Consider the following 22,047-nt stretch of genomic DNA (forward strand, 5'->3'; position numbering starts at 1 on the left):
GTATTATTATTGATCATTGAGTTTGGAATACATTTCATTAATGCAATCATATGTGCGGGTACTTCTGTTGAAAGTCTATCATTCTAAAATAAAACTGAGAGAAACGACGAAATCATAATTAAAAAACGAAACAAAACCCAGAGCGACGCTGATAAAATAATTGTAAATATATTTTAGAAATAAAAATTACAATATTAAATTGTTTACATTTGATTCTTATTTTAATATTTGGTTTCATGCATGTGTTGATATGCTAGAATATTTGGTGGAGTATAGATTATTGTTTCCATTCTGTTTCCTTTAGTTTCAATATCTACTTCTCCATTTGGCATTCTATCAAGAGTAATTTTCATAATCACAGTGGTTAAATATTGATTGTTTCAAGTTATTTGTTGTGTGTGTCTATTTTCCAGGTTTAGTCTTTATCCTTGAGATATATATTTTGATTACCGTTCGAATTCGGTTCCCTTGGTTAATCTTGCATATAAATAAGAAATATAAATGTTTTTGATGACATGAAGAAAAGAACTAAAACATCGTTTCTAATCAATGTTTCAAACAATAAACGGCTGACAAACGCGTTGAAAAATTAAAATACTCAAAAACATGTTTCCCTAAAGTCGAGTCCACAATAACTTATGCGCCGATATTTCTAAACAAAACAAGGGACTAGATGATATATCTGTAAGGGAAAGAAATTGGTTTATTTTTGAAAAACCACACTGATTCTTACAAAAAATAAACTGAGACTGATGATTTTATTATGATTGGAATTTCTGGTCGATGAAATTGTATCAAATTAAGAGAATAGCTTATCTAACACCCATAGAAACAAATTGTACACAAATTATAACTGATCTATGTATATGTTCATATAAGAACTTCTACGAAAACGACAAAGAGAACGACTTTCAGTTTCCATTATGTAAATTTCAAGGAATAATTAAGTCACCGAACAGGAAGTTGGTCGGAGACTTATTGTTTTTACTCCATTTCTTATTTTTCTCATTTTCCTGTCATAAAGTTGTCGGCCCATTTTCTCAAAAGTGGCTCATCCGATTTGTGGTGAAACTTTACAGAATGTTAGATCTACCCATGGAAGGATGCAGAACTTCAATTTCTTTGTAATTGCCGCCATATTTTCAGAATGGCAGCCAGACCGAGAGTACCCACATCGCGTGCGTCTCGGCCGCCATTTTCAGAATGACCACCAACGCGGTAAAACAAAAGTTGTTGGATTTCAGTGAAAATTGATATGTAGGATACTTAGACTGCTCAAATTAATACTGTGCAGCAGAAATGATGATTTGAACTATGTGTTTAAAGCCATTAATTTGCAAAATATCCACCATCACAGTCAAAATTTCAAGTCTTGATGAAAAATCTGTGGCTAAATTGACAATTAGAAGTATGTATCGGCCGCCATCGCGGTCACAAATAATGTTCTTAGATTTCGATAAAAGTTGATATCTAGGTTTTTCCAACTGTCCTGATTGATAAAACGTGGACCAATTGACTATGCTAATTACATGTCGCTGCAATTTCAAAAAATGGCCACCATCGCTGTTAAAGATTCAAAATTGTACAATTTTTATGAGTTTTAGGTTCTTAAGGCTGTCCCCATTTTTATGCTGCTCTGTGGACAATGTAAACCTCAAATGAAAAGATACGGAAACCGGAGGCATCTTCTACACGTTTCGCGCAAAAGCAAATTCTAATTATATTTGTTCCACCAGAATGAACTTGAACTTAAAAAGATAAGTTAAATACCTTATTTTGCTTTATATTTACACTTTAATATAGATATAGATTATACAGATTGTCTGAAATGGAAACGTTATGATAAACGTAATGTTTTGACTTTTTAATTGAAAACTTCCTTCTCCTTTCTCAGTGACAATTTACCAACGTCTCAGTCTATGGAGTATACATTATATAGTTGCCCCGTTACTGTCGTACGTAGGATTTATATATAGACGGACTTTCCTTGTGGAGAATAACGTTAATAAGCTTTTAAGTAAGAGTTATGTGCAACTTTTTTTTTTGATATTTTCAAAACAGAAGTTAAAAAGTCGCCAACACAATTTAATTGGTCAATATGAGGTTTCTATATCACAGATGGGATCAAATGTCTTTAGTTAGACTTCAAGTCCTACCGAATTAACAGTCCACCAAACTTCGGATTTTGGGAGTTCTTACGTCTCTTTTCGCTTCTTGCGGGAGTTTATACCACAAGTGCTTAAGTGTTTCATATGCTGTCTTGTTTTTGTTATCTCCAGCTCAATATGTTACAATGTTATTGTATTAGGTATTTCATTTTTTTGTCTACATCATGTATGTATATCATCTCTGTTTCTTGTTTTCATGTTTTGGCAATGTCTTTCGATTTCCCTAAATTATCCGTCTGTTTAAAGTAAAGGATTTTATATTGTTTTTTCCGTTATCAATAAAAAGATGCACATTTTAAATCAAATTACTTGTTTTCATTTAACTTGTTAAATTTGAAAAAAAATCTAATAAAATGAAACCTATCCAGAAAAGTAAACAATCAAAACTTTAATCAATTAATATAACCTGATAATCTTTATGTCGTTTCTCCTACTTTTTTACTTCTAATCAGCAAATAGTAATATTCATATAGTTATGTGTGTGTCAATATAGTATAATGTTATTCTACTATTAATTTCTCTTTCCAGGAAAATGATCATACGTGGGGTCAACCTTATCTTGCCTGTGGACATGACTGGTAGTATCGTAAACATTGTCAACAGAATGACTATACACATTTTCATCAATAGCCTTGTTCCTATTTGTACCTAACTTATCATAGGTTTCTTCTAATGGAAAAGTATATTCGTCATTATTTGTTCTTGAAGGGAAAGATTGGGCAAACTTATACATATCATTTTTCGAACATTTCAAATCCTCTTTTCCAATTTCTTCTGACCTATTAAATCCCTTTTCATTCGGATCAAGAACGGCATAATCCTCAAATTGTTCTTTGGTAGTTAATTTTGATCGATCAAATCCGGTTTCGTTCGGATCAAGAACGGTGTAATCTTCAGAATGTTCCTCGTCTGATTGCTTTGATTGATCAAATACCGTTTCATTCGGATCAAGAACGGCGTACACCTCAGATTGTTCTTTGGTGGTTAATTTTGATCGATAAAATCCAGTTTCATTCTGATCAAGAACAGCGTACACCTCAGGTTGTTCTTTGTTGGTTAATTTGGATCGATCTAGGCCAGCTTCTTTTGGATCAAGAACGGAGTAATTCTCAGATTGTTCTTTATTGGGTTGCTTAGATCGATCAAATCCAGTTTCGTTTGGATCAAGTAAACCATAATCATTGACGATGTTGTTGCCAATTGATAATTGTACTGATTCAGTAATGTTTGGGCCAGTTATAGTATATTTTGTATGATCAAGGACAGCATTTACGCCAAGTTTGATCATCTTAATTGTTGCACCATTTCTATCGTAACCATACACGGGCTTATCAGTTTTTATGCCGTCAGTCGTTTGTCTACGGTCTTTGTTGTAGCATCTTAACGATGAATCAAATGCAACATATCTACCAAGTGAATAGGAAACATGTGTTGAGCCTCGAACGTGTCTATTAGATCGTTCGTCGGAAAGACTCATGTATTCGTTAGTAATAGGGACTTCTAAATTACAATTTACTTGTGCAATACTTAGATCATCGTCGATTGACGCGTAAACATCCCCATCGAGGGAATCATGTGAAGGCTTAATATCACTGGACGTAACTTGATAAAGGTGGTCGTTGTTTTGATCTCTTATACTGAGATCAACATATGACTCACGCTTCTTTGAGACTTGTACCATTTCTTTTTTTATCTTCACGGTCTTCTTGATTTGGTTGTGCTTATTATTGTTAAGGTAATTGAACCTAAAAATAAACAAAACACTCGCCTTACTTACCAGTTAAATATTGCAAACAGATTATTTAATTACCCTAACAGATAATATTCGAACTAGTAGGTCAGATTAATATAATTGAATCAGTGTTGCATATTAATGAAATTGTTTCATCTCATGTTTGATAGCATTAATATAAAAAAAATCCGTTAATAATTTCTTTGAATATTTTTTAGAAACTCATATCAGTCATACATTGATTTTCTGGTAACAACTGAGATAAAAAAGTTAACATACACAAATGTTAAAGCAGATGTGACACAAAACATATCTTTTCACTCATTTTATATTTGATTTTTTTTTAATCATTATGTGTTTATTAACGTAAGCGTTAAACTTATGCATACAAGATAAGCAACGAAAAAGGTAGACAAAATGTTTGTGTTTTTAGGCGATCTAAATGAAAGAGTAATCAAGGGAACCAAGGTTAAAGCGGTAACCAAAAGAATGTAATCCAGGGACAAAGACCAGACATGGAAAACAGACATACACAACAAAGAACATAAAGTAACTAAAATCATACATACAAACTAACAAAAGTAAATGAGCAACTCGGACTCAACTAAAAACTGGGAGCATGGACCAGGTGCACCGGTAGGGTAAGCTTCCTCTGCTTTTCTAGAAACACCTGCCGAGTTGCTCATAAAAAGTCAAGTCCGGGGTAGACAAACGAGGGAAGGAAAACTATGACCCGTTGAATAAATCAGAAAACTGGAAGGAACGACGTTATTGTATGTATGAATGTGCTATGTCAAACTTCATTATGATATATGAAACTTGAAACAGGTGCCGGAAAAAATATCACAACTCCGAATATCGCTAATCTGGAAGATGCAGAATGGTTAAAAGTTGGTAAACACTTTGTGTAATGGAATTAGTCTGCAAGGCATATTTATAACAGGGACTGACAAAGAAATTGCCTTGCCTAACACCTCTAATAAACTTAAATCTGAGTCAGACAAAGTGTACTTCTAGACAGACACTAAATTTCGAACCGATACTTGGATGTCGTTAAGCAAAATCAGTTGCATTAATTAATCAGAGTGAAGTGTATAGAAAATTTAAAATGTCTTGAATGCTGGACAAAATAATGCATAATATATAGTGAAATAATTTTAGATGAAAACCAAGTGTCATTTTCAAGGATTATTTTTGTGTTCTGTAGTATTTTTAGGCATTAACCTCGTGATTTGGAGATTCGCGGAAAAAATGAGTTACACTTCCTCCCCCGATATTTCTAGTGGAGGTGTATTCCGGTCGATTTGAGTAGTCATCCAAACGAATGACATGGTCCAAGCCTACAACCACAAATCTCACTTGAAAAAAAAAATATATTTAACACTATAGAATCAGTAATCTGTGGTCAGACAGGTTTAGAACTTCGGTAACAAATACATAAATGCTTTGTTTTTTTTTGTGACATGAAAGTAGATTTATGAAATTTAAAATATAACACGGTAAGTTTGACACACATGGCTAGACATGTATGCTATGTGGAAAAAGGTGATTGTTTACATGATGGGACGATATGATATGAACAAATACCCCGTTGTGATTGGTTGTTGTGTGGTTGTGCATCATTTTCTTTGAAACCTGATTGGTTGATATCGACGTCATGACGTGTATTACGTTGTTCTCTAATACGAAATAGTGACGTTATAAACGGACGATCGTAAATGTCTGCCACGACAGATACCGAAGGTCAAGTGGTCAAAAATAAGGAATACTAGAGAAAAAGGTTTCATAATGAGTGAAAGTTAAACGTAGCAAAATATCAACTCAAGTTATTTAACATCATAACAGGACGAGACTCAAATTTGTGGCTATCGTAGCTTGAAAATCACCAAATGTAATCATCCGCGTCAAACACACTCGTAATTGACTTATATCCGTATCAAAAGTGGAAGAACAATTGTTAGACACAGTATTTTCGATTTAAAGGGAAAGGAAAACTATGACATGTTGAACAAATCAGTTTTCATGGTGCAGATAGATACACCGTCACGATCCACGGGTTCAATCTTGTAGCACCACAATCCTGTTCCAGAGGTCTAATTGTAAAAACTATTAGCCAAAGTTTACGACAAAATGTGTTGACTTTTCATTCAGAATTGTCAACTTCCTTTCATCTGTGGCAACATCCCTTCAGCACCTGCATATAAAGTATTCATATCACAACTCATACGTTATGACAGAGCTTGCCGAAACTACGCAAACTTTTTGTATTGCGCTAGAAAATTCTAACAAATAGGCTTCTGGAACGAACAGGGTTATGTTGCTACAAGATTGAAGTCATTACTACAGACGTTTTATGGTCGTTATCATGAACTCGTCGTTACGGTGTATCCATCTGCGCCATGGAAACTGATTTGTTTAACGTGTCATAGTTTTCCTTTCCTCTTTTGTCTATCCCGGACATGACTTTTATGAGCAACTGGGCGGGTGTTTCTAGAAAAGCAGAGGACGCATACCCTACCGGTACACCTTGTCCATGCTCCCAGTTTTTAGTGGAGTCCGAGTTGCTAATTTGTTTTTGTTATTTTGTATGTATGATTTTAGCTACTTTATGTTATTTGTTGTGTATGTCTGTTTTCCATGTCTGATCTTTGTCCCTCGATTACATTCTTTTGATTACCGCTATAACCTTGGTTCCCTCTTTTCAAATGTAGGTCAAGATATGAGGCTGACTTCACAGTGTCTGAAGTATCCTTTGTTTCAAGTTCTTTATGGGTAGATGCGATATGTCAAATTCCCGAAACTAGGATCGTTAACGAATTATGTATATAATGGAAACTGAGATTAAATGATCTAGCAAAACGATGTTCCTTCTTTTGGATCAGTTCATCTATTAAGTCAGCCTCATAACCTCATAAGAGTGAAGGAATAATTCATCAAGTAGAGAAGCTGTTGTTGAAAAACGCGTCCACCCTACTGTAAAAATATGCTGTCGATAAAAAATTCCACCATTTTAAAAGCATCTTCTTCGGTATATTTGGAAGATAATTTGGAATATTTTTTTTACTAAAATATGATGAATTTCTACCAAGAACTGCATATTTGTATATGGAGCGTAGTTCACGGTACTTGGGATCTTTAGAAAGCATCCTACGCAGAGATTCGTTTTCGATGATGTGTATATCTCCCGAAAGGATTGACCGGAAGGACCATATTTGAATGGAGGGTTTTTGTAAGAATTTTGATTACTGTTTCTATCAATCAAATCTTTTCAAATATCCACCACCCCCCCTTTCCCCCCAAAAAAAAAATAAAAAAACGCTCCAAATTGATTTCCATCAAAATTTAGAAATAAGTGCACACTGGGAATATATGATGAAGATTCTTTGAAAGTGTCATTGATTTCCATTCGGTTGTGTAGAATGAGTCAATTTTTGGAGATTGATATGGCCATGTCTAAGAATAATGAAGTCCGTGTTTGCTGATGTTACTCCTAAAATTGTTTAAGATTAAAACACCTCAGAACAAAAAAAAACCAAAAAAACAATTAAACAAGCAGCGGAAACAAATCTTGACAACGTCAGCACAATTGCACTTTTCTTCAACCACTATTTGACTCTACACCTGTTGTTAAGACTTGTCAATGTTTGTTTATAGTATAGGTTAATTTGTGGTAGTTATGATTATTTGAAAATGAAATCAGTTCGAATTATTTTACCAACTGTGACTTTCACAAAATTACTCTTACTGTTATAATTACCTTCTGAGAAAACAAAGTAGTCCAGCGGCTATTGAACCCAAGAAAAGAAGACAAAGAATGACACCAACAATCAGACCTGGAAGAAACAAGTAAACAGTTGGTATTTAGGATTTGGGAAAAGCTGCAATAAGGTATTCATTTTCTAAATAACACATTGTTATGAACACTTTTAGAAATCATGTTATAATATAATACCTTCGTCTAACTATCTGATAAAGAATCTTTCTAAAGAAATCGATTGACGAACTTAAGACATTATATAACTGTGTTTTCAATTACGATTTCTTTAAATTGTGACAAATAGTCAGAAAAAATTAAAACAGATAAGACGATTGTCGTACACAATGGTGCATTGTAAATGTTGAAAATGTTATATGTTGAATACAGGTCTGTTGAAAATTTTGGACCATTATCATTATTAGATTTTTATAGATGTGAATAAAGCAAACCTGAATTGTTTGATGATCCTTGCGATGACATTATGGTTTCATCTGAAATTATTTTTTTTGAATATATTTATTATGTATGTGGTTTACTTGTACATAACGGAACCATAATTTTCAAAAAATAAGGAACAACAAAAGAAAATAATCAATAAAGCATTGATTAATTAAAAAATATTAAAGTAAACATAACTTACGAAGAAAAATAAAAAAACACAAATACGTACAAAAACGACAATCTACAGAAAAATGTGCAATTTATATTATTGTACATCCAAATTAATTGCATTTAAAACATGCGTACACGGAAGAGAAAACAGGTTAATCTTATACAAGTTTCCCACAAAGCGATGGCTTTTTTAATTATTGGATGCAAACAAATAATGTTATAAACGGTTTCATTAAAGTTTAGTAGTCAGTGCAAATTTAGTAATTAACAATACAAAGAAACCTTATGATACAACAACATTTATATTCAAAAAGACAATATAAAGAGAGCTCATTACAAAACCATTACGTACCCGTTCCCTCGGTGGTGTCATATAATTGTGACATTGTAGTTATAGGGAATGTCTGGTTCGTTAAGGTTGTAGATTTGGTAGGTGTACCAGTCAGAAAGGAAGTTAACGAGGTTTTGAATGAGGAGTAGGAATATGTTATCTCTGATGTTGACAGTTGACCCATTTCAGTAGACAAAGTTTGAACGTTTGGTGATGTTGTATTCTCTAAAAGAAAGAAAAAGCGAGGTTTGGTTGAAAAGTAGTCATTGATATGATAACTCAGAACAGGCCAAGCTTCGTACAAATTTTAATAATCTTACATGATGACATCATTTAGACATTTTGACTGCTTTTAACATAAAATCAAAATATATGGCTATACATCATTTAGTTGTAATTTATTGTAAGTCAAAAAAAAAACAAAAAAACAAACAAACAAAGAAAAAAAAACAGATAATACATTTTGCGTACTTTAAAGTTACCCGAGGCCATAAGGACTAAGTCTGTCCTGAGAACTTAATAATCCTGTAAATCTTTTGCACTTGATAAATGCGATTTCTTATTGTTCAACAAAGAAAAATTTAAGGCATTTAATTTTAAAAAGAAATAATGAAATTAAGACGTTGGCCATAAAATGGTCAATGTTTTTGGGAACAAAATGTGACAGTTTTGAAAAAAATTGTTTGTTCGAATAATCCCTGCTTTTTACTTAAAAACTAGTGTTTTAGATTGAAATAGTTGAATTCAATATAGTTCATTTGTTTGTACCATCATACTAACAATAGAAAAGAACACAATATCAGCGTATCACCCATTCATTTGTGCAATATGCTATATGCAAATAAAGCCAAGATCACGTGACATCCCCATCACAAAAATTACTATTTTCAGGTTACCTAGACAATAAAAGGATAATCAAGAATGTCAGTAATATTTCTGTATATATAAATGACTATGGTACTTTCGATATATATTGAAAATTTGTGTAATTATAATTTTCTTGACGAAGTTAACTTATCTTAATTACATTTTAAAGACGAGCATTTTTAAAATACCGCGTCGCGTACACATACAGGCAGTCATTTTTTTATATCTCTTAAATACTTTTGACCATGCGATGAAAAGGCGATATTTCTTTATGAATATAGGTGGAATTTGTTTGATTATAATTAAACGTGCCGAATTGATTTTATATTAAACTTTTAAATTATTTTAGCAATATGGGATATTCTCGGTATTATAGTAACCTTAGATAATTTTGAGCATAGCCTATAAGAACTAGATTGTACAATGGCCAAATCGGTGTTGCGATTTCATTGAATCTACAACACATTATTTACTTTTTATAAAAAGTACCCTGAACTACAAAACGAAACAAATTTTGAAATTTCTCTTCTTGCCACAATTGACACAAAATTATCATAATTTGGTTCATTTTTGTGAAATGATTAGCAATACAGAAATTTTTGTTCAAATATTGTTCAAAAATTTATTTAGAAAAGAAAACTATTTTCATATTAACTTGCATTTTTAGTAGACACTCTATTAAAATTCCTAATGCACATTCCTCACTTTTCCTGATTGAACGGTCATGTTATGGTTAGTTTTTTGACACATTGTATGCACTATACATAATTATACTGTATTACTATTGTCGTACTTTTGGGAGATGGTTTTGAAAAAAGCTTATCCGAGCTTGTTACCAAATCTTGGACATTTACAAATAATTAATGTAATTGCTTTGTTGTACAAGCAATATTGTGCATTTACACAAATGTCGCACAGGTGAATGCGACACCTTGAATGTTTGCAAGATAATAAAATCTAGTCGGGACAATACTGCCCTGCATGTATGTAATAAAAATCAAATAGAACGTAAACCCATATTTAAAATTAATAAAAAAAAATGACTGATCCATGTAATCAATTGACATTTAAAAATGTAACAAAATATAATTATTGCAAACTAAATATTGTAAGTACCTGTACAACTATACTTGATATTCATTACTTGCGGCACTCGTTCTAGATGTTCATAGCAATTATCGCCACTATAAGCGAATCTATTGATTACACAGCGTCTAAATAACTGCTCTCTGCACTTTTGAATTATATTTTTTTCAAACTCGTTCACAAACCTTTGGCAATTTTCAAAATATTTATCATAAGATGAATCTTCCGTATGTTTTGTCAGAATATTAATCCGTTGATCGGGAATATTGACGGTTTTACACTGTAGCTGGTGCGATTGAGCTGGAAAACATTCGTTGACACGATTTTCTGAAATTAAAAAAAAACAAACAAAACAAAACTAAACAAAAACTTTTAGCATAATATCATTTCCCATATGTTTGTGTTTGTATTAAGGAGTAATCAATGGAACCAAGGTTATAGCGGTAGTTTCGGGAATTTGACATATCGCATCTACCCATAAAGAACTTGATAGAAAGGATACTTCAGACACTGTGAAGTCAGCCTCATATCTTGAACTCATTTGAAAAGAGGGAACCAAGGTTATAGCGGTAATCAAAAGAATGTAATCCAGGGACAAAGACCAGACATGGAAAACAGACATACACAACAAATAACATAAAGTAACTATAATCATACATACAAAGTAACAAAAGTAAATGAGCAACTCGGACTCCACTAAAAACTGGGAGCATGGACCAGGTGCACCGGTAGGGTAAGCGTCCTCTGCTTTTCTAGAAACATCCGCCGAGTTGCTCATAAAAAGTCAAATCCGGGGTAGACAAACGAGGAAAGGAAAACTATGACACGTTGAATAAATCAGTTTTCATGATGCAGATAGATACACCATAACGATCCACGAGTTCATGATGACGACCATAAAACTTCTGTAGTGAAGACTTCAATCTTGTAGCAACATAACCCTGTTCCAGAAGCCTATTTGTTAGAGTTCTAGCGCGATACAAAAAGTCTGCGTAGTTTCAGCAAGCTCTGTCATAACGTATGAGTTGTGATATGAACACTCCATACGCAGGTGCTGAAGGGATGTTGACACAAATGAAAGGAAAATTGACAATTCTGAATGAAAAGTCATCACGTTTGTCGTAAAGTTTGGTCAATAGTTTTCCTTTACCATCGATTTCTAAGTGTAGGTCATGATATGAGGCTGACCTCTCAGTGTCTGTAGTATCCTTTATCTCTAGTTCTTTTGGGTAGATGCGATTTATCAAATCCCCGAAATTAGGATTGATTAAAGATAATACGTCATCTATATAGCGGAAACTGAGATTAAAGGATCTAGCCAAAGGATATTCTTTCTTTCTGATAAGATCAGCTATAAAGTCAGCCTCATAAGAGTGAAGGAATAGGTCAGCAAGTAAAGGAGCACAATTTATTCCCATTGGAATGCCGACCGTTTGTTGAAAAACACGTCCACCACATTAGACAAATATGTTGTCGATTCAAAATTCCAGCATTTTATAAACATCTTCCTCTGTATATTTGGAAGATGATTGGGAATTATTTCTTACAAAGTATGAGGAATCTGTACCAAGAACTATACATTTGTATCTAGGTGTACCATCTTTTTTTGGAAAAACAACGATGTATAATGTTTTTTATGTCGGGATTTTAACTGAGTATGTGGAATAGAAGTATACAGTGTTGAAAAATCAAAGGTTTTAATGCTACTTAATTTACATCAATCTGAACATATTTTGATGATTATGATATCTTAATGACAATTTTGTAAAATACACGTATGCAAAGGATACCTCTACAATACCCCGTTGTTAACGATATGTCATCTATTGCTGCACATCCTTCTTGGTCTGCCATAACACCATTAAAAACTAGTTTTGATTCGTTGCCACTCAGTGTTACATTTACTGAATACATCAACCAGTTTCTACTTAAATAGACACTTGTTGGTGAGACGAGAGGTTTTTCATTTAAATTCACTTCAAATTTGCTATGTCCTGTCATTATATACCAAAACCTGAGACACGCATTCTTTTGAAAATTGGTGGACAATTGGAACGATCGTTGTTTCTTGTAGTGATGAGAAGCAAGAATTAGATAATGCCCTTCGGCTAGAAGATAAAAAATGGCATAATAATACATTCACTTACAAAGATGTATTTGATTACAAGTCATATTTCATTCCTTTTATAATAGTTGATTTTTATACCAGGAAAGGCCAATGAATCGAATGACTGAATTATAAACCCTACCTGAACATTCCAAAATATTAAATCAATGGAATAAATTTGACATTTGTCAATCCTCTGTTAATCAGAAATGACAGAAATAGCTCGTCCGGTGTTTGAAAAAATGTACCAGTGCATCTGATCGTAGCTAAAATGTGACAACATATTTGCTTCAGTTCTTATAACTCATAATGGAATATGCTAACTGCTAACTGACATATTTCAACAAACTATCTTGAATAGGTTTCTCTTTTTTGGTGAATAAAGTTCTGGAAATGTGGTTAGCGACGAACAGTTTAGCGTCTAAGTAAACAGTGACTTTCCTACAACCATGACACTCTTTTGTTACAAATCTGCTGAACAATACAAAGAATTGACATATTCGGACATTTAAACTGACCAGTTGCTATTGTAAGAGTTGATGAATAGTTAGCCACTCACCCAAGAAAATTTACCTGGTCAGATGAAAGGCACCCAATATACGCTATGTTTCACATCATATGGAATTTTCTCAGCTTTTGAATATTACTCACAATGTGTTTTGAGGGAATGTAGTTTTTTTTTACATAATTGGTATTTTTTGTTGTTTATTTATTGCATTTAGTAATTGATAGAAACATATTCATTGTATTTTTGTACTAGGCAACACAGAAAAAGCATCAATTTGGAAAACCATTGGTTGTGAATATTGTTTATATTTTTCTAAGAAAAAACTTTAAACCCACAGGTCCCCAAGTGGATAGCAAATATGAAGTGGCAAATTAAAGTAAAATAGTAACACTTTCATAGAATGAACAATAACTTGAAGTTACAATGTTATGCTACTATTTATTTAAATTGTCCCGTCTCAAAGCTGAATCCATTGAATACTGGTTTTTAAATATATGCATTGAAATATACTCCTTCAAAGTATCTACTTTAAGAATAGTTTGGATTCTTATAAATTTCTTGCACATTTTTTCATATTATTTAAGATATACATGTACAAAATGTATATATATAGTTCTGGTGAAGTTTAATGCACTTCAGCCATAAGTATTAATCCAATAAAATCATTTTTCACATAAAACACTCAAATCAGAGCTGTACATCATAGCACTTAATGCAGAACAACAACTACAATGAAATTAGAACTAAGAAATATTCTTCATATAACTCCAGTTACATGTATATCATTGCACATACTCCCAAGTTGTACTTCCAATGAAAAAAGAAATTAATCCATATCTTTAATGTAAAAATAACCATTGCACTAGATCGTAAACCACATTTTATAGTACTGAAAATCAGGTCACTTTCAAAATGCAATAAATCCCAAACTATTACATTTGAATGAAAATCATTGCACTTTAATAATCCACAAAAGTTTCAAGGCAAACAGCATTTAAATCCATATCTATAAATTCAATGAACTGCACTTAATCCAAAGAAGTTTCAATGTAAATAACACTTATTCCGAATCTTAAATTTCATTGAAAATCATTGCACTTATAATCCCAAACAATCAAACTCAACACACTAAATCCTAAACATGATTCTTAATCCTAAACTATGAAAACCAGTGCAGTTAATTTGGAACATCATAATTCCAATGGAAATCTTTCACAATTATTAAAGAGTAATCAAGGGAACCAATGTTATAGCGGTAATCAAAAGAATGTAATCCAGGGACAAAGACCAGACATGGAAAACAGACATACACAACAAAGAACATAAAGTAACTAAAATCATACATACAAAACACTTCATTCACTTTTAAGCCTACTCATACTCAAAATTGAATAAAATAAACTAAACTCATAGCATTGTTTCAAAAAACGTAATTCATGTGACCCTCAAACTGTTTGCATTTTCTACAATACTTGTTCCTTAACTATAGTATGAATCACCTACTTTCCATTAAAAGGGCACGTTGGTAGGCCTATTCCTAGTTTTAGGAAGGAGGGAATAAATATTAATTGAGGTCTCATTTTTATAATGATATATAAAACTTCTGTGCAATGTTGTTAAGATAAAATAAATACTTTAGCATACTATTCTTAATCATGGTTTGCAACCTTGTCAAAATACAAAACAAAATATAATTCATTAAATTTGAACTCCCCTCACCAATGAAAAATAATATAGCCCAGGTAGCTGCTTCAGATTTAAATAACCAGGACCTAGCTATGAAAAGATTCATTCATATGTGAGTATTCATCAACTCTTTCAATAGCAACTGGTCAGTTTAAATATCCCAATAGCTTTGTCAATCCTTTGTATTGTTCAGCAGATGAGTAACAAAAGAGTGTCACGGTTGTAGGAAAGTCACTGTAATTACAAGCAGTTTGTAAATCATTCATTACGTTACTTAGTCGTTAACCGATCGGGGATTACTTAGTTGTTAATCATAATCGAACGGCTTTGTTTTCAAAAAATGATTTTTTTTAAGAAGCAACACTTAACAATAGAAACACAACTTTCCTTTGTTAATTGAAATTAGTTTGAGACTTGCCGGGTATAATGAATACTTCCTATTTTTTTTAATTTTGAGTAAGTTTAAATCAAAGACAAATCAAATTTCCAATATCTCTTTCATCTCCTGAATTTTGTATCAGGTATGTATTTATACAATTGACATGATAGACATAATCATTACTCTTTTTGATGTCATTTATACATTACATACAGTGCAAACTAGTACATACCTGTAAATGTAGTGTGATCTGTAGGTGGACAAATTTTATTCTTACTTGGACTTACGATTGTCCCAGTATTTGTATTTTTCTCAAAATTTTCTTCTTGTCTGGAAAAACCTTAAAACCATGGATATACTCTTAAGCGAAGAAAAAAAAATAAAATCAACGATTCACAACACAACAACAACAAAAAACAATACAAAAACAAAAAACAAAGAAAACCAACAAACGACGACTTGGAAATTTTCATACGTTTTTGGCAAATAATTAATATTGTTATATAATATTGCTTGTTCAGGCAATTAAATATCACTTTATCACGTTGGGTGCTAAATAAAACTAAAATCTCTTATAGAGTAAACAAATGTGATTTTGAAATAAGTTTACACATCAAAAACAAATGATTATAAATGCTTTTTTCTAAGCTTAATAGGTATGAATTAAGATTGGAAAATATTGTGAACAAATATTTTATTTCATAACTATTTTTCCATCATCAGATATTGCTTGTTATGATATGAGGCAGGTGTAACCTGTAAGAGGATGAAGTAGAAGTGGAGTATATTATACAGTTATTTTAAAATTTCTTGTCATTATGTTCCCCTATTGTCGCCTTTTTACAACTTAATGGATTTGGTCTTTTCTTGACGATTTAGTGAGTGAGATCGGTATAACCTCGTGTTCGTACGCAGAGGCCAGAAAGGCCTAATTTTACGGAAACGGAAAAAAATCTGCATTCAAATAATTTTTGAAGACCATGTACTACACGCTTTTCAGTAAAGAAGATCCGAAAATATTGAACTTTGTATGGGAAGCTCAGAAAAACGTGACTTCCTGTCAGGCAGAAATCAGGCTCTCAGTGCATCCAGGCTATGACTATTTCGCTTCCAATACTGTTATGAGGACTTTGTCCTTCATAATGGCATAAAAACATCGAGCTAATGGTAAGGGAATTTGAGACAGGTTATGTTTCTACAAGATTGAAGTCATCACTACAGAAGCTTTATGGTCGTCATCATGAACTTGTGGATCATTATGGTGTATCCATCAGCACCATGGAAACTGATGTATTCAACGGGTCATAGTTTTCCTTTCCTCGTTTGTCTACCCCGGACTTGACTTTTTATGAGCAACTCGGCGGGTGTTTCTAGAAAAGCAGAGGACGCTTACCCTACCGGTGCACCTGGCTCATGCTCCCAGTTTTTAGTGGAGTCCGAGTTGCTCATTTACTTTTGTTACTTTGTATGTATGATTTTAGTTACTTTATGTTCTTTGTTGTGTATGTCTGTTTTCCATGTCTGGTCTTTGTCCCTGGATTACATTTTTTTGAATACCGCTATAACCTTGGTTCCCTTTATTACTCTTTCAAAACTTTTAAATGATGCAATCAGTGGGTGATGTAATATATTGATTTGTGTGATAACCTTTAGACTTACCAGTACAATCTCCATGTAAGAAATTGATGTCATCGATATTGACGGTGAAAGAATCAATTACATTAGCTATTGCAGTAATAACAATCGTATAATGAGAATTATCTGGATAAAGTGACCTCTTGGAAATAACCCACTGACTAGTTTTTGATGAACTGGTTGATACACCTATTGTTTGATTTGTTCCGTTTATAATCCTGATTATTTCCAACCTGCAGTTTCCCGATAGTTTGTAATAGAATGTAAGACACATCACACTTTTTCCGGATACCGTTGGACTTCTAAGTGTAGATCTGTTTGTTGAAGTCATTAACAAGTGACCTTTATCTTAAATAATAAATAGGTAAAAATCAGAACGTTCACACAAATGATATGTATATCATGAGCAAAATGATTGCACATATTTATTGTATGAAAAGTTTAAATAATACAACTTTGTAGGTTATAACAGTTTTGTCAAAAGCGCATTTAAACAAGTTTTGCCATATACGCTAGTATTTACTTGTTTAACACTTTTGAAGAATATTGATACTGATTTTACTGAAAATATGGATAGAGACTAGGAAGATAATTGTTATTATTCACCCATAAATCTTATACATGTATCTCCTTCAGAGATGCAACACAACGACCTTCCATTCATATAATAAATTTTCGATTTGGTGTAATTTCAATCTTGCTGTGTAATATTTCACATTTAAGTCGAGTATTACATTTGAAGTTATTTTGTAAACTAATTAAATTGATTGCCTGAATTAGTTGTAGTGTCGTTTGATGATATATTGCCTGCCAGTTTCCTTTCGAAATTGTCAGCCTTCCAGTTGCACGCATTAAGTTCAAAATTACACGACAGATCCGGTTCTTCTGCAATTGAAAAAAATATATCCATTTAAAGTCCCTAAAGGGGACATCTGTACTAAACTACATAAAACAATCGGTGTTGTTGCTAATCAGGTACTTGAGATTTATTAAAAAAAACCTAGAATGATAGAGTAATCACAGTGGTTCAAAAATGATACGAGTTAAACCATGGGCGAATAAATGATGCGGACTTAGATGTTAAGTATCATCCTTTAAAATTGGAATAGACCATTGTCACAAAAACACTGTTTTTGTTGTAAATATAACGTCTAAAACGACTACTTGATGAAAAACAATGCAATCTTTCTTTCGTTTGTCTGTTAATTCTACCATATAGGGTTTTGTTAAAGCACCTTTAAAAATGTTGGGTTAAAGATATGGTGTATAGTAGTACAGGGTGATTCTTCTAAGTGGTTTTACTTCTAGAAAAAAGGAGCAAGTTAATGATGACATTCACATTAAGCTATATTGTGTACTTTAAGAATGAGATACTCTAATCCCTTCACTACATAATGGCCTCGTGTTAATCGTGATATAAAGACGATTAAGTGTGTAAGTATACAAATCGAGTTTGTGGTTGTTCTAAGACAGGTCTCCAATTCGTGCTGTTTTGAAATCTGACAACTTAACCTGATACAAGTAGAGCGCTCTAAAACCGCTCGGTCCGCTAGTATGTTTAACATTATGGCTTTGTTTGAATAGCGATACTGCTTCTAGGGTTTTAAATAACGGCAAAAATACCGAAGCAACAGGAGGGACACCAGAAGCTCCGAAAGGATAAGCATGTCCTGTCTGCCATCGGCACCCGTCATAGTGCAAGTGAATATAATCCGGTTATAATATAGCAACTATAATGCAGCTCCTCCACACGTTTGTAACACTATTCATAACAAGGTGAAGTCATTCGTTTCAACTAAGTATCCTGAATTTGCATTCTTGAAACACATTTGTTTTTAAAACTCCCGGCATATAATGAAAAATAAATATTGCTCTCTGTTGTGTATGTTTGTTTCCCATGTCTTGTCTTTGTCCCTGGATTACATTTTTTTGATTACCGCTATAACCTTGGTTCCCTTGATTACTCTTTCAATTTATAAAATGAAAAAAAATATACTTACCATTACATACATACGACAGATTTAAGTGTCTGTGCTGTAGAACACAGTCAGGAAACTGTACTAAACAATTGTTTTTGGTTTTACACTCTCTCTTGATGCTTTCTATACTGTTGTTTATGCACTTTTTAGGAAGACATTTGCCGTCGACGTAGGTAGCATTGATATCATCAATAAATGTATTTTCCGAGACACATTTAAGGGATATATAATTTTCAATTGAAGATGTTGAAGATGCTGATTCTAAAACAAAATAAATTTGCATCTATCAAAGCAAAACAATACTTCCATCCCCAAAAATAAAAAAAAATAATCCTACTGAAACTAACAAACCTAAAGAACTAAAGAAATATTGATTCATATATCAAAATTTATCTGTACTAATGTATTTGCTATGAAAGAAAAATCCTTTTTGTTTTAAGACATTTCAAAATGTCCTCCTCTGATTGTTTAAAACTCTTCCTTGTTTTGTCCACATCAAATGAACAAGTAAAATATCACCAGTAATGAAAATAGATAATACTGAGAGAACAAAACAAACGATTACTTACCAGATTGTATCATTACAAAACAGTGAAGCAGAATAAACACTATAATCTCCATCATTGATATCCTAACGAATTTAAATATTTCTGACAGTTATTCTGTTGGTTACATTCTTAAGCAATAGTAACATGTCTCTTATTGTATGAAAAACATTATATAGTCTTATTCATAACGATACAGCTGAATTCCTTTTAACTAACGTTTACGGTAAATTTGAGTTTAAATACCTGTCCATAGATAAGGTATATACCTATGTTCACGTAAGCGGAAGTTTACATAGTTTTAATTGCAATGCTTCCTTTTTCTTTCATATCAAATATCATTAAATCGTTCAATTTAAACATAATGTAAAGATAAAAGTAGTTTAAGACGAACATTCACAATCATAAATCCCATTTAGAATTCTAAACAACACTAAAAGCGTTGAGCAGTTAGTTTAATTTTGCAATGTAGAATGTAGTTTATTTCTACAATCCAAAGACATATCTTATGAAAACTTGTTTTTTACTTGATTTGAATGTAATTTAACATCACTTCAAACAGACGAAAACGACACACTGTTGATGTCTTTAAAACCACACCGATAGTTTCTTTTTTTGTTGTAAATATATTCCACGTTACTAACTTTTAATGTCTACAATTTAAATCAAGGTACTAAATAGGACAAAAATTAATACAGTGTAACAATATATTATTAACCTAGATACACTCTTTGCATTGGAGAATAACGAATGTGATGGGGAAACGGCTGTATTTGTCGAAAATTAACTTTGTGTTCATTCTAATTATTACTAGTGGACTGTCTCATCTTATCAAATGTCAAATATATCATTTTTATATCTTAATTACACACAATCAAATTAAGACATATTTCAGTAAGTAATGAGTCAAAATTCGAAACAATAGAAATAAACTTCCGGTTGAAAAGTAGTTGTAATAACAGATATTAAAGCGAATGTACCCCTTTTATATAAGAAAAAATATATAATTAATATTGATGGATGTTGCATGCAAATCAAGTTATGAAAAGACCTTACATCTTATAGTAGAAATCAAGAAAAGGATTAAATAGTGTCGTATATGAACTTAGCTGGAACACAGTTTTATCTTTTTTTTTCTTCTATTTTACTGTTCGGAGACTAATAGCTTGTCTGAAAACTCTACTGCATCATTACGCATGAGTGTTATTTTGTAAATTTTTAAGTCAATTTTTAACTGTTCGATTCATTTCTTGTTCTTGTTATTTTGGATAATAGGAAACATTCTTGTTCACTAAGTAGATGTTTATGTGCTTTTGAACAGAATTCACAACTAATAACATGGCAATAATTCATTTGAATTGGAATTATGCAGAATTACATCTCCACCTAATGCTAATTAAAGAATACTCAAGGAAACCAAGATTCCACCGGAAATCAACAGAATATAATAAAAGGGACAAAGACCAGACATGGTAAACGGACAATCACAACAAAATACATATATTAAATAAATAATACAAACAAAGTAACAGAAGTAAATGAACAATTTGTTGAGAATGAATGACACAATCTTATGTCAAATATATACTCTGAAAAAAAAAAAAAAAAAAAAAAACGGTGACATCGAATTATAGCTTTCATTATTGGTCGTGTATCTGTAACAAAAGTTATATTCGGTTAATAGTGACTTGTCAAAACAGCTTACTTTAATGTCGAACACAGGGGAAAACCGTGGAAAATTACATTTTTGTCATCGGAGAATTCGAAAAATATAATGATCATAACTTGTCGACATTGTGTTTGTCAGAGACGAAGACAGTGAATTCTCATTACTTTTTATTCTCATAAGAAATTATAGATTTTGCTTCCTGTTGTTACTCATCATAGAGTAGTTTGAATCGTAAATATTGTTGTTTCTGTTTTTAGACGCTCAATATTATATCATAACAAGAATAGAATGGTTGAAAGAAAATGCTGATTAATTCTAGAATGTTAATAAACTGACGCTGTGTGTAAGGTAGTGACAAAGACACCAACCTATTGCAAACAAATATATTTATTTATAGTTTGTTAACTTGGATGATTTCAACATTCTGAGTAATGCGATTCAGTGTGCATTAGGATGTTATTGAAACACTATACGTTAATGTATTAAAGCTATGATTAAGGATAGGAACGATTACTATTGTTCATTTCACAATTTTAGTTGAAAATTCAGATTTTTCACTGATAAATAGACAATATGCCTAACTGATTTTAATACCCAAAAAAATATTTGCGCATCATGTACAAAATTAAATGAAAATAAAGAATCTAAGCAATAAACAATTAAACCTAATTGAAATGCTTATTATTACAAATATAAGCACGAACCATAAAATGTATCAAAAACTAAAAATCAAGGGCGCTAGAATTGCTCAACTGGAACCGATTTCTTTGCTCAGTGGATATTTAATGTCAAGAATTGAAGAAAAGAATCCACCAATTAAACACATTTCCCTACCTGCTACAGTTTTCTAAAATATTAGCTAAAACTGCAACAGTTACCAATTTTGACCTTTCAAGTCACTCCAATAATGAGTCTGTTCTTACCACGAGTCAGTTAAATTTTTAATTGCACTGATCAAATGGATCATTTATACAATTGATTTTTTC

General features: G+C 32.2%; 1 protein-coding gene across 1 annotated transcript; it reads right to left on the reverse strand.

The window, feature by feature from the left end:
- Positions 1-564: 564 nt before the first annotated feature.
- On the reverse strand, positions 565-19,616 carry LOC148619589 (uncharacterized). Its single transcript, XM_088579675.1, has 11 exons — positions 19,417-19,616; positions 18,869-19,108; positions 17,640-17,753; positions 16,893-17,216; positions 15,466-15,573; positions 12,344-12,661; positions 10,584-10,880; positions 8,622-8,825; positions 8,107-8,148; positions 7,658-7,733; positions 565-3,913 (listed from the first exon to the last, which is right to left on the reverse strand). Exons 1-11 carry the CDS (start codon positions 19,469-19,471, stop codon positions 2,680-2,682), a joined length of 3,012 nt encoding a protein of 1,003 aa, XP_088435801.1. The 5' UTR covers positions 19,472-19,616; the 3' UTR covers positions 565-2,679.
- Positions 19,617-22,047: the final 2,431 nt, after the last annotated feature.

This window comes from Perna viridis, chromosome 4, assembly GCF_037379345.1.
Source record: "Perna viridis isolate PV_CMFRI_1.1 ecotype Kerala chromosome 4, ASM3737934v1, whole genome shotgun sequence".
Lineage (NCBI taxonomy): Eukaryota > Metazoa > Mollusca > Bivalvia > Mytilida > Mytilidae > Perna > Perna viridis.